We start from the raw sequence: 22845 nt of genomic DNA, 5'->3' as shown, positions 1-22845 counted from the left end.
TCCAACCATTTCACAAAGTTTCTACCAAGGTATACTTCTTTCTTGATGGAGATGTCAGAGCAATGGTTCCAACGTAGTCGATTCCCCATTTTTTGAAAGGGAGTAGGATGAGTATAGGAGTAAGTGATTGATTGCAATTACTAACTCACACTGCTCTTTGACAAGCATCATAGGCTACGTAGCTATATAAGATTGCGATTACTAACTCGCTATGCTCTTTGATAAACATTGTGGTTATGTAGGTATACAAGATATGTACTAGAAAGGGAGTAGGATTAGTATAGGAGTAAGCAGCCGATTGATATGATTAGCTTGCTGTGATGTTTCATAAGCATTGTAGGCTATGTAGGTATACAAGATATGTATTAGCTAATGCGACGTGCCTAATGCCCTCTATATGGATAATATTATATGCTCATACCCTGATATCAATTTAAATGAAAGCATATGGTATGATAAATACTAAAACCTACAATAGATTATGCCAATCACGTGGCTTGATACTACTAATTTTTCCATCTACCATTGTAAAGGCATTATTCAATGAGTGTATGTATCTTATGGGATTTTTAGCCTGGCCATAACATTTTTCACATATCTTTTCTCTATTCTAGTGAACACCCATGGCATCTTTGGTAACACCACCATGCCATTGGATACTATTTGCTAGTAGATCCTCTTCATTTCCATCTTGTTGCATTTTTTGTGGGCTTTAATAGTGTCTTTATCACCAATCATATGCCTCCATAGGCTTTTAGTTATTTTTTTAGCATATGCATTGGATCCCAAAGATAAGTTAATTTTAAATGTTTCCGATAAGGAAGACTCCAAAATATAGAGATCTAGCTCACGCCAACTGGAAATATGGGGGTGTCATGGTCCATCCAAAGTCTCAATCAGTGGGAATGCCATAACATTTTTCACATATATTTTCTCTATTCTAGTGAACACCCATGGCATCTTTGGTAAGACCATGATACCATTGGATACTCTTGGCTAGTAGATCCTCTTCATTCCTATCTTGTTGCATTTTTTGTGGGCTTTGATAGTGTCTTTATCACCAATCATATGCCTTCGTAGGCTTTTAGTTATTTTTTAAGCATATTTATTGGATCCCAAAGATAAGTTAATTTTAAATGTTTCCAATAAGGGGCTGAAGAGGGACTCAATAAGAGAGGGAATCATGGAATGACCAATTGTAAATGAGGGACTCAAGGCACTATGGTGGAATGACCTATTGCAAATGAGGGACGTAGATCCTATTGTTTTATTTTAGCCCTTAGTTTGTTTGACTGACCAACTTGAATACTGGTTAAGCAGGCACCAAGGCATTAGCTACCAGGCTCCAAATGGCAATTCTTAAGTGGCATGGGTGAGTAGAAGGAGCAGGAGGAAACTATGTAGACAAGCCAATTGGTGAAGACGGTTCACAAATGATTGTGGGTAGACTTTGAAACATATATAATAGCAGCACCAAGTCTAGATGTTTCTTTTTAGTATTCAAGTGTTAAAACTTGATGTAGAATGGCTTCTAATCAGTGGTCTTTGAGAGTTAGAGTCTTAGAAATGCTATCAAGCTAGTGTTGCTTAAGGTAGAGGTAGGCTAGTGCCTCGAGCCGAAGCAAGTGTGTGTGAAGTCTGCTACACCAACAACTTGCTGCACAAGCGCTTCCTTTGCAGTTGCTATTGTTTGTAATGGGTAATAGTAATACAAGTGGTTTGTTCCTTACACATTTTCTCACACTGTTTATTTCTTTGCTCATTCAATCATCTTCATATAGTTCTATCCACACTTATTGCTTACCCTTAGCGGTTCAGTTTATAGGAAACTAGAGTAATCATGTGCATTCAGAGGTATATTAGAAATCCCTAATCTAACAATTTAGAGTAAATAAGAAGGCCCCTTTTTCTATACAAACAACGTTTTCCAAAATAATTTAAAAAACCATTTATGTGATTATATTTTTGTAAATCTCTTATAAATGTACATCCCAAAAGTGAATTTAATAATACCTTCTATTGAACTCACGTGAGACTCACATATTTTTCAATGACCCTCCTAAAGTTACCACAACCCATTTACACAATGCTCATTTCTATGCAACCAAGCACTGATAGAATGTTGTGTGTTAAGATAATCAAGGACTGCAAGAGAGGGCATCTTCATGAACCAAGCACTCTGGGAAGCACCGAGCACCATCAAACAGCTGGAACCAAGTACTCATAGGTCAACTAAGAAGGTGAGAAAAGTGAGCAAGATGATGCCTTGACATCAATAAAAGAGACAAACTCAAGTCTAAGCTTAAGAAGGCCTTGCAAGAACTAGGTATTCAAGGAATACCTAAGACTAATGAAAGTCAATTAGGTGGCATGAAAACCCAAGACAAAAGACAAGCACCCTCCAAGGCCTGAGCAAGGCTTGGTAAGACAAAGGTTAACCTCAAGCACCCAGTATTAGATGCTTTTTCTATGAAGAAGATGGTCATACAAAGGCTAAATGTAAGTTGTGGTTGGATCACATGAAGCTACTTAAGAGTAATGCTAAAAGATAGGAGATTAACACATAGTGCCGCGTAGTCCTTGCTGAAGTGATGAAAGTAGCTAACATCTTTGTGGTCACTTGGTCTCAAGGGATGGTAACCAATCCTGAGAAAGGACTCGCACTAGCCAAAGACATCATTTAGAAAGAGTAGATATAGGTGGCATCCAAGGTGGCTGAGGATTTGAAGAATAAGGCTCCTACCATCAAATTACTAACCGAGTAGAATTGTATTCTATAGGCAAAGATTGATAAGGGTGAAGCCTCAACAAGCAGGGTAAACCCTAAATTAGGCCAAAATAATACAAACATGGGAAACATTTCAAAATATGAAGGTGGGCATAGGAATGGTTGAGCTCTTGTAATACTCTCCTTGCTGCCATGAATTTCTCATCAAGAAGCTCAAAGTCGAGGGGAATTCTGCACCAATGGTTGATACCCTTATGGTTGATGCAGCAATCTTGGTCATCACTACCAAGACTAAAAAGCAACAAATTCTAGGTGTCATTGTGGATGGTGGCTTAAGAACAAATATCATCTTAGAGACCATAATGAATATTTTAAAGCTCATTAATTTGAATCCCTCTCCATTCAAAATATGGCTTATGGCACCACCCAAGTGCAATTATAGCAATCTTGAGCAAGAGCTCTTGCGCTGGTTTATACTATTCATAAATTTGACACTATTTGCTTGGAAATACTTTCATATTCTATGTTGATCACCAGGATCTCTTATATTTGATTAACACAAATAGTCATCCAAGGAAAGCTAGTGTGTTGATATTGTTGCTATAGGAATTACTTTTCACGATCATCCATCAATTAAGGAAATCACATGTACATGTAGACTATCTCTCATGTTTTCTTACCCTAGACCAAACTCAAGGAATTACAACCAAGCTCCCGGATGCTCAACTATTTGTAGTGGATTTATTTAAAGCTGAGTGTGATGAGATGCTTTAGTATTTGCATAGGCCATGTTTACCAAGAATATGCCTCAAGCCAAGCGTAGATAACTTTCCTTGAAAGCTTGGAAGTATAGCTTAATAAGAGGTCAACTTTATTGCTAAGGAGCAAACGAAGTTCTACACTATTGAGTCCTTCCACATCATGAACGAGAAATTATGCTAAACGATGCACACAATGGGCTTGAAGGAGGACATTTCACACTAGGCTTGTAAGAGGACCTTTCAATGGAGAACTCATAGCGCAAAAGTATTCCAAGTAGAATTGTGGTGGAGTACCTTATTCCAAGGTGCTCATGCTCATTGTCTAGAATGTGATGTATGCTAAAGAACAAGCTGCTTGTTGTCACAACATTACATGTATCTCCAACCGAGTCAACCTTGGGGCTTGGATTATATAGGTCCATTTAAGAATTTGGCTCAGTACACCCAAAATAAGTACATTTTTGTTACCACAAATTATGACACTAAGTGGGTAGAAGCTAAGACACTAAGAGACAACTCATCATCAGCGCAAAGCATGGCCAAGTTCATCTATGAGTATATTATTTGTAAGTATGTTGCCCAATTGAGCTTGCGAGTGACCAAGGAACCCATTTTATAAATGAAGTCTTCAATTCTTCGACAACCAATTTCATGGTCATACACCAAGTGGCAACCACCTATTATTCTTACTACAATGGCCAAGCCAATTGGATAAATAAAGTACTCAAGTCCATTCTTGCAAAAATAGTCAGCACACATTGTCCAGATTGGGACACCATGTTGCATGGAGCATTGTGGGCATATCACATGGCATACAAGGTGACTATGAACTTAACTCCATTTAAAATGGCATTTGGTTTAGAAATTGCAGGTTGCATTGTGGACGTATCACATTTACAAGGTGTGGGTCCTTTGGACATTCTTGTTTCAAGTCTATGAGTGGTTTCTGTGCATCAATTTAAAGAACCAAAAGTTATCAAAAAGTGCCTACAACAATTGCAGAGCTGGGTGAAGTTAGGATTTGAGTAGCTTGGTCACAACAAGTCATTCAACGGTGTCGGAAGGCTTAGCATGAAAGGCACATTTGTTCCAAGGGATTTGAGAAGGGAATGCTTATTTTGTTGTATAATTTCAAGTTGGGTCTTCTAAAACCCAGTCTCAAACTTGGTTGAAATGGTCCCTATCGATTCATCAACTCATCAAAGTCTTCAACAATGGGATGGCACAACTACCTAATTTATAGGGCCAGTGATACTCGAGCTTCTCAATGGAAGCTTAGTCAAGCCACCTACCTTACCGTAGTGTTTAGAACCACTTTGCATGGGGTCTCTCCACATCAACAAGATTATCCAAATCAAATCGTGACTAAGGGATATCATAACCAAGATGCATTGTCCACTATTCCAAAGTGTCATGCTTAATTAATTTTGACACAGTGAATCAATCCAAATGAGCCATTTCTTCATGCAAGATGAAAAGAGAGTACAATATTTATTGTGTCTCACTTTGTAGTGTGTATTTAGTTCTTTTACAACCTCATAGTTTCTATTATTGCTTCTGAATTTTTGTCATCACCACTAGCTTCATCTTCCTCTCTCAAACATAGTCTTTGTCTTCACCACAATGGCCTCCTCCACATCCAGCATTGAGTAGCCCTTGTTCAATGTAGGAAGGCCTCTTGCCTCATTGCACTTCCTCATCCTATCAAAATGACCATGGTGATGTGCTCCATGGCCTCCTCCACATCCAACATTAAGTAGCCCTTATTCAATGTAAGAAGGCCTCTTGCTGCATTGCACTTCCTCATCTTATCAAAATGACCATGGTGATGTGTGCTATGATTCCAGAATCGTCTCCAACTATTTGTAGAGATGCCATGGAAGGACGTCAAGGAATCTATTATAATAGAAGCTCTTCTCACAACTTATATGGCAACTGACCACGTTCTTCTCATCGAAGGGCGATATGTTCTAATTTGCTGTTGGACCAAACACATGAGAATTTGCAAATCCTGTTGGAAACCCAATGAGGGTGCTCAACAAAGACAAAAGCTCAGGAGGAGAGAGATGGAGGACTACACAAAGTAAGAGCCCACATCAAGATTGTATTGACTATCAACTTCATCAAAAGGGAAGGCTAAGAGTGATCCACACCATACAAGGGGGTGACCACCCATACAAGAGGGTTGACCACCCACTAAATACGCAAGTCTCCATCATCCACATCTAGCCCCTATCCATAATATGTACATTGTTCAATCAGACAAAAGCAGATTTAACCACTCCAATCACATTGCTATATAATTTTTAACACCCCCTTAATGTAAAATGGATAGAGTATTGCACTAACATCACGTGATATCAACTAAGGGAGTAGCCTTTATTAGTTACACGCTTATTACAAGTTTTTGGATTTTAAAGAAGACATGGTGTTAATGTGACAATACACAACATCAAGAGAGTTGTCTATTGATTAATGTGACTCTATAAATTTCTTGATCTCCACGAAATGTGTGTGCATTATACGTAAGTCATCCTCACACAATACCTAAGTAATGTACACATGGATATGAACATGCTTGCATGAACACACATGGGTTTGCCATACATTCCAAATAGAAGGAGAGTCGTACTACTTGCCTTTCATGAATGCCAAAAGGGTAAAAAACCACGCCTGAAATAGGTTGATCAACCTAAGATTTGAACCACCTTAGTATCTTAGAAATTACCCTTGTTGATGGGAATGTTGCTTTGCATGAGCCTTAACATAATCTTCTTGAAGGCTTGTGCAAACCAACATGCGCTTCAGATTTCATTTGCATGGTTAGAGACTTATTCTTCCTTGTTTTTCCACACGTCTCATAGAGAGGGTCAAAAACACATGCATCGCCATGTATCATTCCAACGTGCGAGTCTCCGTTGCATACATCGCCTTGCATGGGACTGAATCTAATGCACTTGAAGGATCATACAAAGTACCATGCCCATCGGATCTCAGCTACATGTTCAGAGACACATTTTTCCTTTGTTTTGCCACCCGTCACACATGAGGGTCAAAAGAACATGCATGGGGGTGCCTTATTCGAATGTACGAGTCTCGATTGGAGATGCATCTTTGCATGGGAATTAAATGTAGCCTTTCAGCCACACCTTTGGAAACACGATGACATATAATTTCATGTAGATAGAGATTAATGCCCTCTTTACCAATCAAAACTGTAGATACAATGTTGCTATAGTCTCTAGTGCATACATTTTAAAAAATACAAGATTTTCCAGAGAAAAGTAAGATGAAAAAGATAGGCTCTTTACTAGGCCTTCATGTATACTAGTAACACTCTTGGTATCAACATTTATAAGCAACTCTAGGCACAATGTCTTGCTAGAAGATGTTCACATGTGGCTCATTGATGACCAATAGTCGATTGAAGAACCAACAATGACAACATAGGATAAAAAATTTAGTAGCTAAAATAAGAGTTATGCCTCCTTCAAACACATTGCGAAGCTTCTTAGCAAGTTACTGAAGAAAATAAATTTTCTAGAAAATGTCCCCAAAAAAATGTTGCACAACTCCTCTTCGCAAACCAAATAGTGTTATACATATATAGCCTGTCACTAACTCAATGGAGAATGTAGATGCAGATCTTCTACATAGATAGTCTATCACTAACTCAATGGAAAATGTAAATGCCTTTAGAGAGATCTTCTAGCACTTCAAGTAAAGAGTTTCCTCAAAAGAAAGCACACATGTAGCTTCAAAGAGATAGGCTGAAATAGCACACTATCACAAGATTACTAGTGGCAAGTAGAAGGGGAGGAAGGAAGAGTCACCATGGCTCTAATACCATGTTGGAAACCAAACGAGAGTGCTCAATGGAGAGGAAATATCACAAACGGAGGAGCGATATGGAAGACCACATAAGATAGGAGACACATAAAGATTGGTATTGATGATCACGTTCATCAAAAGGGAATGCTAAGAGTGGTCCACACCATACAAGGTGACCACCAACTAAGTAGGTCCCAATGATGAAATTTATTTGTGTATTATTTAGTCTCTTAGGGTGCAAGGCACAATTAACCTATGGAGTGGAAAGACACATGGAAATCTTAGTATGCCATGAAGCTTCTGGTTGCGTCCTCCTTCACCACCTTCTACTCTATGAATCTCCTTTCCTCTTTCTTTCCCTTCATCTCTCATATGTCCTCTCAACCTCTCTCTCTCTCTCTCTCTCTCTCTCTCTCTCTCTCTCTCTCTCTCTCTCTCTCTCTCTCTCTCTCTCTCTTTGTCTCTCTTTCCGCTCAGCCTCCCTTCCTCTTTCTCTCCCTTCATTTCTCGTGCCATTCCATAAATGTACCATTAGATTAAATGTCGCTCTCTGCATCCCTCTTTGGTTGTTGTCATTCAAGATGTAATAGCCTCTCAAAGGGTCATAGGAATTTTGTCTAGGAAATTAGGATCAAATTTCAATTGATTTGAATTCAAGACGAGCAATGGTTTGATAGCTATGAATTTATAAATAGGATCCAAGTCTCCATCATCCACATCCAAATTCTATCAAATCTCTACATCCTCCAACCACACAGAAGTAGATTTAGCCATCTTGATATATAAATCTCAATAAACCCTTAAGGATGAAGGTGGCATGGCCCTTTGCACCCTACATCACATTGTAAAGCATTGAGTGAACCCTCAAATTTTGTGTTACAATTGCAAAAAGACCTAAGACCGTGAGCATCCGTTGATCACTAACTACTCCAGCCTTGAGTCTAAAATTTAGGTCTAGATAGCCCAACTCCATGTGGGGTTCGACATACTCAAGGTGGCCTTTGCAACCTTGATTGACTCCCACAAGATGCTATAGTCTAAACATGCCATCAAGATGCCTCAGAAACTATAGAGGTCAAACTCAAAGATGTATAAACTCAAAGATACACGAAGATGTATAAAGTCACAAAACAAAGTCATCCATGACTTTGGGGCAGCCAAGCCACTGCATCTACAGAACTCTCATTTGATGAGCTCACACAGTTACATGCAGAGAATGCTTTCCTCTGAGAGAAGGTAGATACCCAGGAGTAGATGCAATCTTTGATGAGCATTGAGGAAGTTGCTAGTGCCACACAAGCACCACACTAAGCGGCCATGAAGGCACCACACTAAGCGACATGGCTTGGAGGATCAAGAAGACCAAGTTGGCTCAAGGGCCCTCACTCTGCATCCATCCAAATATTGCCTACATCTACTAAGATGATCGGTTCCAAGATGGTAGCCACAACTAGCACCAAGACTATAGGCACCAAGCAAATGGGTACCCAGGCCACATTATCAACCACACCTCTTTTGGATGATGAGCCATTGGCCGTACACTACTCTATGCAAGGCTAACAAAGAGCATGCATGTGTAGGCAAGTGAACATGAGAGCATGGTAAGCATGTAGGTTGATTGGGCAAAAACTATTTGTTCACAAAAAACCCAAGTTTAGCATCAGCTAAAAAGAAGGTCCCTAGCAACTCTATGTTTTAAGATTATAAAATTTTATGACCTATAAGGAAAGAAATAAGAGGTTCTTTATGTTCTGTTTTATAGACACAAAAGTTTTTGAATTTGATCTATTATGATAAGAATATGAATGCATGTTGTGTGTGTGCACACGTGCGCGCATGTATGCGGGTGTGGGTGTATGTATATGTATATGTATGTATATATGTATAAGTGTGTGTGTGTGTGGGTGTGTGCGCACGTGTGCTAAACATATGGATTATGATTTATAATGTATAGTTTTAGACTTTCAAACATGGACGGTGGAATCTTTACTAAAATGTTTTGAGGTCTCTTAGATAAGGGATATGGGCATGCAAGCAAGCACACCAAAGAATTGATAGGGGAGAGGTCTAGTAGATAGGGAATGCTGGCATGCAAGTGAGCACACCAAATAATTGATGTTCAAATGGCATGCGTACATAGATTGTCAAGCTTACCCTAGCTCAATGTGTTCATAAGGAATCCATGTGTAGGAATGCATGTTGTCTTAGAGGAGCTCCCCATAGATGCCATTAGTGAGGCTATCCCAACCCCACTAGCTAGTACCCCATGGTGGTTGCACTACTATTGCACCCTATGTTTCCCAAGCTCTACAATGCCAACCTAGCAACTCTATTTGAAGGCTTGCAAGCCAAGCATGGCGATTAGCCTACACACATTGATCTTTCTATGGAAACCACAAAATCATGGGCATCGAGGAGAGATCCTCTTAGGGTAGATTCACAACCATCTAGATGACTACATTATAAAAGTGCATCATCAAAGCAGTAATGAGATCCACACACGGTCGTTGAGCATATAGAAAGTTGTATGGACCCTGCTGGTTGTAGCATGCATTACAAAATTCTTATTGGATGAAACACAACTTGATTATTATAGGGTCCATAGAGGTCATGTGGGGTGGCATCCTGAGGATGGACCAAATTCTTTTTTTGCAAACACTCCCAGCGTGGTCTAGCATCATGTGCCACTGGGATGGTTGTGAAACTACCTTAAGCTGTCTATAGATCAATGTGAGGAGAAGGGTTGCGTGCATACGTGGATTCGAGCAGGCAAAAAATGTGTGCCCATCACCATGGGTAGCCAAGGTCCCTTGTCCAAGCATGCACTAGGGGTGGAAAAGTGAGGGTGGTGGGTTTCAATTTTTGGAGGCCAGTGATCTCTCCCCATCTTGAAGGCCATTTCTCTAATTTCTTCACGTTGCTGCTTTGGTCTGTAAAGGGGGTGTACCCACCGGCCAGAAAGCCAGCTGTTACGGAATTGTATTTCTGATATTTCTTGCTATGGAAATTATTTTATTTTAGTCAAGTGTGACTATGGCAAAGTATTCCATAGGAGTGCACTGGACATGGTGGATCCTAGTGGATGCTTTGTGGGGTTAGCTGGGGACACCTAACTATCTGTGTTTTTGCTAGGCTAGATGGCTAGTATTGTGGGTGATTCCATGTTAATACTAATATCACTAGTGTTATTGGTGTAATTGCAATTGGTTGCAAGGTGTGTATTTTGATGTCTGTATATCAACGTATAATGTGTTGGGATTAGTTGGTGTGATGATTCATCAATTGATTATAACAACTAACACAATTGGTGGCTTGAGTACAGATGATGAGTTGGATAACCGAGGAACGGAGATGATGAAGGTGATTTGGATTGATCAAAGTATCTAATGGCTGAGGCCATTGGCCATATTGTAAAGTAACGAATTTTAAGCCTTGGGCTAATTTATTTTAATTAATTGTGGCTGAGGGCCTATTAAGCCTTGTAATATTTTAAGCTCGTGGAGCTATGTTGAGCAATCTGTCTAATTATGGACAAGGGATGATTTCGAATGTACTATTATTGGCTCTTTGCTTTTTGGAATTACAATTATAAATACTCTAGATGGGAAGCAAGAGCCACCATCTAGGGGGGTAGATTGGACCCCATGCAGTGTCACTCTCTCTTTCTCTTCTCTCTCCCATGTGTTTCCTTGTTCTTGGTTTCTATGGTTTTCGTAAATCATGAATTTGTGATCATGTCTAATTCCAATTTTCGTAACAGTGGTATCAGAGCCTAGCTACGCTCTAGCCTAACTGCAGGAGGAAAGCGACATGATATTCTCCAATCTGATGACACAATCATTCTCATAATGTTCTTTGTGATTGTTTCAACTACGTGATTGCTAGGTTTTGAGTTTGTGTGCAAAATTTATCAAAGATGCTTCAAAATTAGATGCTACAATTGCGATTGACAAAAACGGCCCATGTAGTCTTATTTAAAGGGTATGTGTTGGTTCCTTTGAATGGCTAGATCAATTTATTCTGGCTTCAGGTAAGAAATTTATGGTTGTTTCTTTTCATTGCCTACTGTCAATGAATTGGTAGAAGCAGTCTTTGGATAGGAAGATGAACAGCCATGACCAGAGATGACTTAACCTTAGGACATGAGGATAGTAAAGAATCATATTCTTATATAATTAATGATATTTAAAGTAATAGTAGCATCATGTAATTTCAAGAATGAAAGTCGTATGAAACTCGCAACTCAGATGTCGCTCTCCTAAGCGAAAGACCACAACTATTTTATATGGAAGAAAGCAATAGGACTAAATTAAGAATCGATAGCTGCAGATGAAACAAGGACAAATATATGCACAATATTACATGTTATTGCTTGGATAACAATCAATAATTTCTCTTGTCAGCTTAGTAGACACAATCAAGCATACAAGCATTGTGATGAGACAATTAAGGCATCTCTAGATACATCTTTTATCTTTCTTCCTTGTTTTACTTAATTGCTTTTCTTAAGTTGCATATGATGAGGTTACTATATGAAAGAGAGGCTCTGCAAGAAATCTCTTTTGAACCACAAAGTTATCAAACCGACGATTGAATAAGAAGTAAGAGAAAGTTGATTGGGGCTCAACCAAGCAAGTAAAGATTTGAAAGGACAAAGGAGATACGTATCTATTCACATATTTTTGTTTTTCTTACTCTCATAGAAATACTCATATAGAGACAAGAAAGAATGGTATGGCGACGGAAGGGAATAATTGAATTTGAAGAAGTCTTAGAGTGATAAATCATATTAAAATAGCATGAAAAAGATAATAAAATATGATAGCCTATATAAGATCTAGGATAATCTAGGTAACCTAAGATTTTTAATGATTAAATAAGCATGATTATGTGCATTGATAAGGATGAGAAGATGTATATCATAAGAAATACAATCACTTAAAGGGCCAGTATCCTCATAGCTTGCTTGAATAGATGCCAATCCTAGCTTAATTGTAAACAAAACTATTATTGTGTGATACATATGGTATGCTTCGATAAAGTGTTCTGCTAAAGTGAACTAAATTAGAGAAAATTAAAGAGAAGAAAAAGCATATGACATTTTTGCTAAGCAAGAGGGAAGGCATGATTGTTTGCTGATAAGCTCTTTGCTTTGATAATTTCCTTATGGAATTGTTTTTATAGATAATGAAAAATAGTTGGTATGTCAAATAATATCTTCTATGTATTTTCTAGCATCTAAAGAAAATACATATTGGATCATTACTAGCTACCAAGTTAAATCGAAAACTTTGACGTGTGATTAGACAATGATGTAAATATACCCTTTTGTTGATCACATAATAGTATATGTCACTTATTACTACTCACATCAAAAGGAAAAAGAATTATGCTTTGTATTTGTTATTATTTCTCAATATCATACTGGTATGGGATGGTATAGATATTGAGGAATATGACAAATATAATGCTTGGACTTGTAACAAAATAATATAAGCAATGAATAGATGTGGTATAGTACTTCTCTTGGACAAGATAAGAATAAAAATAATATTTCATAAGTTTTGAATTGGCTAAATTCATTATCTTTTGGTTAATGAGACCTTAAGATCTCTTGAAGATTTCTTTTGACCATGATGATACTTGATGAATATCCAAGAGATTACTCTTCACATATCTACTCATTGACTCAAAAAGTCAAATACATAACTGAGGTCAGTTGCAATCCAAGCAAGAGGGATGTTATGGAATTGTATTTTTGATATTTCTTGCTATTTTATTTTAGTCAAGTGTGACTATGGCAAAGTATTCCATAGGAGCAAACCGGACCTGGCGGGGGTCCTAGTGGATGCTTTGTGGGGTTTAGTTGGGGATGCCTAACTACTTGTGTTTTTGCCAGGCTAGATGGTTAGTATTGTGGGTGATTCCATGTTAATACTAGTGTCACTAGTGTTACTAGTGTAATTGCAATTGGTTGCAAGGAGTGTATTTTGATATTTGTATATCAAGCGTACAATTGTGTTGGGATTAGTTGGTGTGATGATTCATCAATTGATTGTAACAACTAACATAATTGGTGGCTTGAGTATAGATGATGAGCTGGATAATGAGGAATAGAGATGGTGAAGGTGATTTGGGTTGATCGAAGTATCTAATGGCTGTCAAAAGCCATTGGCCATATTGTTAAGTAATGAATTTAAAGCCATGGGCTACTTTATTTTAGTTAATTGTGGATGAGGGCATGTTAAGCCTTGTGATATTTTAAGTGCGTGGAGCTATGTTGAGTAATCGATACTCTAGATGGGAAGCAAGAGCCACCATCTAGGGGGGGCAGATTGGAGCCCATGCAGTGTCACTCTCTCTTTCTCTTCTCTCTCCCACTTGTTTCCTTGTTCTTGGTTTCTATGGTTTTCATAAATCATGAAATTATGATCATGTTTAATTCCAATTTTCGTAACACCAGCAGGCATTGCTTTGTTTTGTAAGAGGTTGTTCTTGCTTAGCTCCCTAAATTTCTCTAAGTTCCCACCATTGCTTCACAATGTTAGGTGCCAAAATTGGGCATTTGAATGTTCCATTGGAGATGGAAAATTCGTCTTGTTGCTCGGGGCTCATTGAAATTAATTAGTTTCTTTTTTTGTTGTTTGCTAGTCATATTGTTCCATCGAGTCTCGCTAAAAATGGAGAGGTCTCCAACAACCCACAATCATATATGATGGAGCATTCAAGTAGACATGGGAGCAACTCATTGTTGAGCGTGCAGAAATGCCATTGCTAGAATCACACTCAACTCCCCCCCTCATAGACTCACAATTCACCTAATCTAATGCGCTCCCTCATCTCTGTTAATTATTTGCCTCTCCCTCCACCCTCCTCTGCCTTCGCTTCCTCTCCTTTTGCCTTCGCTCTGCTCCCGTTGCCTCTCCTACTTCCTCCTCTCCCTGTGTTCCTTCCCCTCTCTGCCTCTCCCTCTCCCTCCCATTCTCTCCCCTCTCTCCCTCCCTCCTCTCCCTTCCCTTGCTCTTCTTGCTTGTGTTTGGGAGGCTCCCCCACCCTTCTCCCTTCAGCTTGGCCTATTCTTCTGTACTATTTATTAAGGAGAGGATCCACGTGGAGCATTTTTGTAGGTTCGAGAAGAGGAAGGGGAGCTTCGTGGGAGGTTCGAGGGTAGGTGAAGGTTCTTGGAAGAGTTCATTGAAGGGGGATGCACGCTATCACACCATGTGTCACCCCAGAGGTTTGCGACAGCCTGTTGTGACGGAGCTACAGTCTAGCAAGGCCTGGAGATATAGGAGATTTTGCCACATGGTGAACAGAGTTGTATGCAGTCTGCGACCAAGCAAACCAAGCGTGCTGACATGGCACCAACAAGTTGCACAATGGCAACGATCGTAGTGATGTGGCACGGAACGGGGTCTAGCACGTGCCTCATAGTAGACTAGCAGCTAACTACGTGGCTTTGCACAATCGCACGAAGTTAGACTGTGCGCAATTGTCACGCAGAGGTAAACTGTGAGGCGGCTTTGGAGCATTGGATTAATATATGATCCAAAGGTCCAGAAAAGGCATGCAGTGGGGGATCGTGAGACAGTAGCCCAAGTCTTGCGAAGATAGCACGTCAGCAACCGTGGTCCGTGTGGCAATCAAGTAATGGGTGAACGCTATACGACGGCGCATGCCACATGGTGGCACAACATATGTACGATCAGTAGAGAGAGAGAGAGAGAGAGAGAGAGAGAGAGAGAGAGAGAGTAGATATATCTATTTATATAACATATATACTTATTTATATATATAAGTATATACATCTATCAATAAACTTAGAGAGAGGAGAGAGAGAGAGAGAGTATCTATATTTTTATAATTATATATATATGTTATTTATTTTTTTGTGTAATTTTTCTTAGAATATTCCTTTTGCTTTAATATATATTATGTATTACACATTATATATTATATACTACTCACACACACACACACGCACACACACATGCATGAACATAATATGTATACATATCAATATATAAGTATACAAATATAAATAAATAAATAAAAACAAATGCAATAGGTATAATATATGATATTATAATATATAATATATAATATCTTGTAAACTATAATATATATATATATATATATATTATCATATAATATATAGAGTACGATTGCGTTAAGGGGATATGCGGTCTTAAGCATAGAAGGGGAGAACCAAAATGGTGTATCCATGGTAGCTACAGTCCAATTGCAAGTTTACTTTGAACAGAGCATTTGCATTGGTACTCTACCAAAAGGATGCCATTCCGCCCACCTTGCCCCCCAACCATGCTTAAGCCCCCCATCCGTGATAAACATCGTGCTAGAAATCTCCTCGAGAGACACAGCTCTCTAAAACTCTTTAGCTTTTTAGGTCTTACCTCCTACACCTTATTGCCAAAGCAAAGTAGGCATAGGATATCCTGTGGAAGAGTCTCTGCTTTCCATTTGCATTATCTTCTCTAAGGAGGGAATGAATATACCATGAATGGATTTTGCAACTATAAAGCATTATGTCGGCTTTAGAAGAGAGAGAGAGAGAGAGAGAGAGAGAGAGAGAGAGAGAGAGAGAGAGAGATGCTTAGGTGGTTTAGTGTGGGAGCTTCCCTATCGGTTGGCAAGTGTTGGCTTTTCAATGCCAACATTTTCACTTATAGTAAATCTCCATGTCTGCAATGAGGGACCCGAAAGCTACTTTTTGGGGATAGATATACGTAGGATTTATGATGTGGTTCCTTAGCGAGTTGCTAGGATCAATCGAGCACATAGCATCTCTATGTCCTTCTTAGAATACAAGAGCGTATGGATTGGGAGGTTTTTTACCAAGGGGCTAATGAGGATTATACATTTAGCTTTTTGTAGCTTTTCCACACTTTTGTGCTTGATAGTAAGTACTCTAACTGATGAGTTAGGTATTTTAACATATAGTTATAAAAGTCTTTCTTAGAATAATATTTTTGCCTTGGGCAAATACAAATCTAATTATTGGTAGTGCGGGATACACCCGTCACCGATGCATGCATGGGATAGTACATAGATGTAGACTTTTTGATTAGGAAGGTTTATGTAGCCACTTCATCAGGGGGACTTTATCACAGGGATCATCTAGATATGGTATCTTGGCATATGTGATTCTACTGTCCGATGCAACATTTTGAAATACACTCGGAATTTTTGTTAAAGTATGTTGCTTGCAATTAAAAGTCTTTTGTTACATACATACATAGACTACAGACATACATATATACGTACGCACGTACACACACACGCACGCACGCGCACACACACATATAGAGAGAGATATATATTATATGTATATATCTATATATATATATATATATATATATATATATATATATACATGTATAGATATAAATATACATAAATATAAATATAAATATAAACATAAACATAAATGTAAATAATATAATTATAAACACACACACACACACATGTGGTGCGTGTGGACAAAGACTTGATGGAAAAAGTTGATGTGGCAGGCTACCAAAAACACCACAAATTGTCTAGTTAGACACAGCGTGGTCAAAAATGATGAGAAAAGTGATGCAATAGTTTGACTATCGACAACAAGGGGTTGAGCCAATGTCCAAAGTATCAAACATGTTGTTTTATCATAGTAGCCAAGGAGAATATACATTTGTTGGGAGGATCCTCTTATCGTTATATCGTATTAGAAAATACAATACTTTCTATACTCAAATGCCCCAAATAGATTTTTGGGTTTTCTTAAAATCAGGGCTTGGGTTGCTGAAATGTGAATATAGCAACTAGAGGGAAAACTAACAATTTGTTGAATTGTTAATTCAACAAAATGGAACTCATTGTGCCCAAAGGAAGTCTAAAATTAAGAAATATTGTTGAGCAGTAGATTATTATTTAGTTGCTTGAGTCAAAACCTTCCCCTAGGTGGGGTTGTCATCAACATCAAATGGCCACTCATCATTTAGTTAACTGCGTGTACAACCAAGCCAAGCAGTGCCTATGGTGGACCGTGTCTTGAAACTTAGAAATTTTATATTTGGAAATTAAATACATTTAGAGACCCAACAGAGCAGGTCTCTAACCCGTCGTAGACGGGTCATGCTACTTATTACAGCAGCAGCCCTTTAGCATAACTTTCTGGAGAGCAGAAGCTTGTGCAAGAAGCTCCCTGCTTGTATACTCTCGAACCTTCCATTAATACTTATCGCATCGCCTCGAAGCTTATGTTAATGCCTGAATCAAGCGAACGCCGCATGCACAAAAATAATTAATGGGTGCCGTTTCCTTGTTTTAGGGGGGGGGGGGGGGGGGGGGGCTATTAGAGGCTGGTGTGAACTACTTTTTTCTGTTGCTCCTCGAGGGAAGGGGGGGCGGGCGGGGGTGGTGTGAAAGGGGGAGTCATGATATGCACGTTGGTGTTTGGGATGAAGAGGGGGGAGCAAAAGGAGACTCGAGGTCACAAAACTGGCGAAAAGAGAAGGGTGATGAGTTTGAAGGTTAGGAGCCGTTGGGGGAGGATAATTTTAAATTTAAAAAAAAAAAAAAAAAAAAAAACGGGTGTGTGTCTTGTCTATGTTTCTTCATGATTTTCTTCAAATTCTGCTTCATCTTCTTCGTCTTCATCCTCGCCATCGCCAGCCTCCTCTTCCAACCTTCACCATGCTTCCTTGCCCCAGCCCCCCCTCCTCTTTGTTTCGTAGCTCCCCTCCCCTCATCCACCCCGCCGGCTTCGATCCTCCTCCCCCCTCCTCCTCCCCTCCCGTCTCTTGTTCCGAGAATTGCGATCCCAACCTCGCCTCCGCCCCCCCTGCCTCTCTCAAACGGGAGCGGGAGCGGACCTGCAAGCCCACCATCGGAGCTGAGCTCCATGTTGGGAAGCAGCGGCAAAATGTCCACACGGAGCAGCGCTCTTCAGCTTGCGACACCGATAGCGCATCCAAACATGCAGAGGAAGACCGTGATTCCAACCTCGTCTCGCCTCCATCCAAAATTGTATGCAGGTCGAGAAGATGCGCCTCCAACGGGCCCGATCATGCAGCACAGGTCTCAGTGCAGCCAAGAAAGTGTTTCGTATCGAAGAGACATGCTTTGCTGCCACAAGACACTTCTGTATGCAAATGTGGTCTTCGTGATGCAGCAGAGGACAACGACAAACCGGGCTACAGTAGCAATAAGAAGAAACACCATCCGCGTTGTAGAGCAACGAGATTGCAGTCCAGCTCCCCTGCTCAGCTGCCCGCAAGGGACAGGGAAATGTCAACTTCTATTCCTGGAGAAGAGGACGTCTGTGCCAGTGAGGAGGTCGAGACTCCGCTCAACACGACACACGATGATGTCGTTTCAAATGACATAGGACTCCATTTGCACCCTGTTACTTTGCACCAGCTCCACGATCGTCCAGATTGCCGCGACCTGGATCCTGAAACATTTCAGGTTGGCCTTCGCACCCTCGATGTTCCCGTAACGTCAGATGCTGACAGTCAGAAGCTCGATACACATGTGTCTGGACACCCACAACTCTCAGGGCGCAGCGGTTTAGAAGATGAACAAATCGATGTGCCAAAATCTCCAGAAAGACTTGAGATCTCAGAACGCGAATGCAGGAATAAGGAAGATGATACAGACTCAACAGGAAGTGGTTCCCTCCAATCTTCTCAGAAAGATTCTGACCCGGAACCGGAAGAAGAGGACAGGACAACTGGGAATTGGAGACTTGCAGCGGTGCTACAAGCTTTTCAAAACCTGTCCCCAACTCGAGAAGGTCGGGTGAAGACCTTGGTAAAGGCTTTCGAGAGCCTGATGTGCTCTACTTCTGAGAACCAGGAACAAGACCGTAAAGTACGCCGTCTGCCACTCCAATTCAGTTATCATAATCCAAATTCGCAGGAGGAAAATCACTCCTATCAAGGCAGACAGGTTACTCCAATACAATCAGAAGGTGACGCTCAGGAAAATTACGAGGAATCGCATGATGTATCAGCTTCGGAAATTGAAACTGGGATTGAAGAAAGTAATGAAGCGCATGAAGCCAAGTTTGAAGGTCCAGGCTTCGGTGATGATGACTCTGCAGGGCCAAGGAGCAGCTTCTTTGACGATGACTCCATTGGGGGAAGTAACAGCACTGAGAAATATTCTCAGCATGCGCAGCGACAGGATGAATCCACAATTGGCGAGTTGAAATCTCGAGTTTCGAAGTTCGTAACTTGGCCCGTTTCCTTTCGCTGAAAATACTAGTGGAATTCACCCAGCTAAAGAACTGCTCAAAGTATAAAATCAAAATTTCAAATGTCTGGCATTTCACATCCTGATCTAGCTTATGATTGCGTTTCCCCTTACAGGAGGAAAGGTAATGGCATACAGCCCGGTTCTCGAAAACAATACGTCAACAAGAATCCCAGTTTGCAAGTATGTTATCTCCTCTAATTTCTTTAAATCCTTAGATTTTCCTTGAGTTGTGTCTCATCATCTATCCTCTGTCGTGGTCCTGTCTACTCCACCTTAAGGCAGTTGTTGAACGTCGTTGCAATCAGCAATCCTGGCTTCAAGAAAAAAGGATACTTCTGCTGTCGCTTTTTTAACAGAAGCACTGTATGTCCGACCTACTTCTACCCATAACAAATAAAATAAATAAAGCTGCCTAGACCAGTACCCTGTAGCTCCCAATTTTAGTAGACGGATAGTCTGACTTTTAGAGATCGGTAGTTTCTTGCATGTGTACTCACTTGGCCTTTATTGTTCTCAATTCTGACCTATATCAGGGCCCTAAAAGTTCGAATAAATCATGCAAAACCAATCCTACTTCTAAGGGCCCAGATTCCAAAGCGTACGAACCTTCTTCTTCCAAATTGATAACAGCAAAAGCTCACAATTCAGAGTCGCAATCGAAACAACAGAAAGGTTTCATCTGCAAGCCACAGCCTTTCAAGCTGCGCACTGAGGTAATGCACAACTTTTAACAATGCTTTCCACAGGCCACATTTTCAAGAAGGGCAATTTCGAATCACAATGTTACTTTATTGCACGTACAACCCTGTGCAGAAAAGGGGGCAAATGAAGGAACAGGAATTTGTGATGAAACTCAAGAAGATGTTAGAAGAGGAAGAGAGGTCTCGGGTTCCTCTGGCACAAGGGCTACCATGGACTACAGATGAGCCAGAAGTGAGTAATCAACAGTACTTGATTGTTTTAAAAAGGCCCAATACTTTTTTATTGAAGGATTGCTAATGTCTGGACCTGGCAGGTCCTTTTGAAACCCCCCGTGAAGGAGCCCACACAACCATTTGATGTCCAACTCAACACTGAGATCAGAGCCATGGATCGAGCAGAGTTCGATAGCTTTGTAAGTGTAACGCAGCAATATTTGTTCATGCATACCGTTGACACTTCCGTGTTTTGACAATGGGGTATTCAACTCGCTTCCAGCATCCCCTTCAATGGTCAAATTTCAATTGGAACTATGTCTACCTCATCATGCTGCTTTTATGTAACCAGCAAGGATGGAATCATTTTCTAGATGTTTTGGCTTATTGACAGATAACTGAAAAGCTCCTCTATCTAGAGCAACGAAGAATAGAACAAGAAAGGCTTCAAAAGGTAAAATATCTCCATCATACTTTGGCTTTGATTGCAGTACATACAATGCACACATTAGTCTGCTCTGTTATGTCCTTTTTTCTCACATCTTTTGGATGGATGATCTTCATAGATCGCTGAGGAAGAGGAGATCAAAAGGATGAGACAGGAGATGGTTCCCAAGGCACAAGTGATGCCTTACTTTGATCGACCTTTCAGGCCAAGAAGGTTCTCTCTCTCCCTCTCTCTCTCTCTCTCTCTCTCTCTCTCTCTCTCTCTGCATTTTCCTCCATGTTAATTAGCATACATGAGATCAATCTGGCACCGTACTGATCATCTAGCGTTACTACATGGCATTTCATATGCTCAGTGTTTTTGCCTGATTTGTGGATCTGTGGCTACTTGTGGTATGCATGAATGCAGGTCCTCAAAGCGGCCCACAATTCCAAAGGAGCCTCAATTCCATCATGCACAGGCAAAACGAGCAAAATGCACGGAAAACCACTAGTAGGTAGCTTTCTGATTTTATGATGAATGCCACAGCAGGCCATTCCTGCTTGACAGTTTGCAGGACTGCTCGATTACTTATTCAATCTACCTCCCCAATTCTTCCATAATGCCAACAGATCTCCTGAAGCTTTTTGAGACATATGATTTAGTCTATGCAATTAGGGGAGAGTGTGGTTCAGAAATTTTTAAGCTGCATCTCAAGGGAAGCTCTCCTGTGAGGCAGCTGCACATAATAAAGTGCACTCCCACTACTTGCACATCATTTACATAGATTCGTACATAATTATAAATAAGTGTAAGAGTTCTCCAGGAGGGGAGCTTCTTCAGACCACCTGGGTGTATTATGAGGAAAGTATTTTGTACAAGGCACCTAAAACCACTCAACATGTATAGCTTGAAACTGCTATTGTCACATCAGGCGTTTTTTCCAAAAGATGGCTTAACCATGGACACAAATTTGGTTCTCTATTAGAGATGTATCTAACTTTTTTTCATGCCAAGATTTTTTGCGATAAGGAATTTTTCGCCCCAACCTCTCGTTTTGTTTGTAAGAGCCAATGAAATATAAAATATTAATAAGGTTGGACATTTAAGAAAAAACGACTTCCAAATAAGTTAACATTCATTCAGTGGTCAAGATTGTCAACCGCGTCTCAATGGCATACCTTTCATGCATGCCTCCAAATTCGTACTTGTATGTGTCTATACCAAGTTTTACACTCTCCCTCTTATTGTCAAAGTTAATTAGACACTTTGGATTTCAAAAGGAATATTTTCTGCATGAAGCTAACTAGATATTCATTGAATCATTGTTTGTGCATTTTCCATTTCATGAAGGCCAATCGGTACTTGAAGCACAGGCTTGCAAGGAGAAAGTTTTTGGTTAAAAACTAAGTTGAAATTCAAATGGAAAACTTTCTCATAATGTTACTATTCTTCCACGCTAGTGAAACAATGGCACATTTATCTTTTCAAATGGAGGATCTCTGAGTTCTTAGAACTCTTGAGTTGTTGGGATAGAATGGTCACCTCCCTGCAATTGAAAAAAGAAACGCTCAAAGTGTCCAATAGGAGAGGATTTCAAAAGACCGGTGTTTGCTTGAGCAAGTATGAAAGTTACCTTATCCGAATTAAAAAATCTGGAATATTGGTAAAGTGGCTGACATGTTGCTATAAGAATAATCATGATCAATAATAATTTCATATGGCTCTATTGCATGTCAATTCAGACTATCACCCTGCAATTGTCTTTTCCACGGACAATCTCATACTATGCTAGACAACACACTAGTTGCGATTTTCACAACAATCAACTTGAGCCTTGTAAACTGGCAACACCGAAACACTCTTTTGCTTTGAGAAGACCCATTCAAATGCTTGTGTGCTACTTCCCACTGAAGAAATGAT

The 22845-nt window shown here is 39.9% G+C and overlaps 1 protein-coding gene across 1 annotated transcript; it reads left to right on the top strand.

Moving 5' to 3' along the window:
- Nucleotides 1-17995: 17995 nt before the first annotated feature.
- On the top strand, nt 17996-21868 carry LOC147904658 (uncharacterized). Its single transcript, XM_087395747.1, has 8 exons — nt 17996-19550; nt 19695-19761; nt 20115-20294; nt 20395-20514; nt 20597-20695; nt 20890-20949; nt 21062-21156; nt 21352-21868. The coding sequence occupies exons 1-8, from the start codon at nt 18016-18018 to the stop codon at nt 21434-21436; spliced, it is 2241 nt and encodes a 746-aa protein (XP_087251873.1). The 5' UTR covers nt 17996-18015; the 3' UTR covers nt 21437-21868.
- Nucleotides 21869-22845: the final 977 nt, after the last annotated feature.

Source organism: Dipteris shenzhenensis, chromosome 2 (genome assembly GCF_047967505.1).
Source record: "Dipteris shenzhenensis isolate YYH24624 ecotype China chromosome 2, Dip_SZ_1.0, whole genome shotgun sequence".
Classification (NCBI taxonomy): domain Eukaryota; kingdom Viridiplantae; phylum Streptophyta; class Polypodiopsida; order Gleicheniales; family Dipteridaceae; genus Dipteris; species Dipteris shenzhenensis.
Note: the sequence above shows the minus strand (reverse complement) of the source record. Positions and strands in the feature narration are given on the sequence as shown.

Coding starts and splice junctions, on each gene's coding strand:
- LOC147904658 (XM_087395747.1), top strand. CDS start 18,016: ATGCTTCCTTGCCCCAGCCCCCCCTCCTCTTTGTTTCGTAGCTCCCCT. Junction 20,950..21,061: donor AACAAGAAAGGCTTCAAAAG/GTAAAATATCTC, acceptor TGATCTTCATAG/ATCGCTGAGGAAGAGGAGAT. Junction 21,157..21,351: donor CGACCTTTCAGGCCAAGAAG/GTTCTCTCTCTC, acceptor GCATGAATGCAG/GTCCTCAAAGCGGCCCACAA.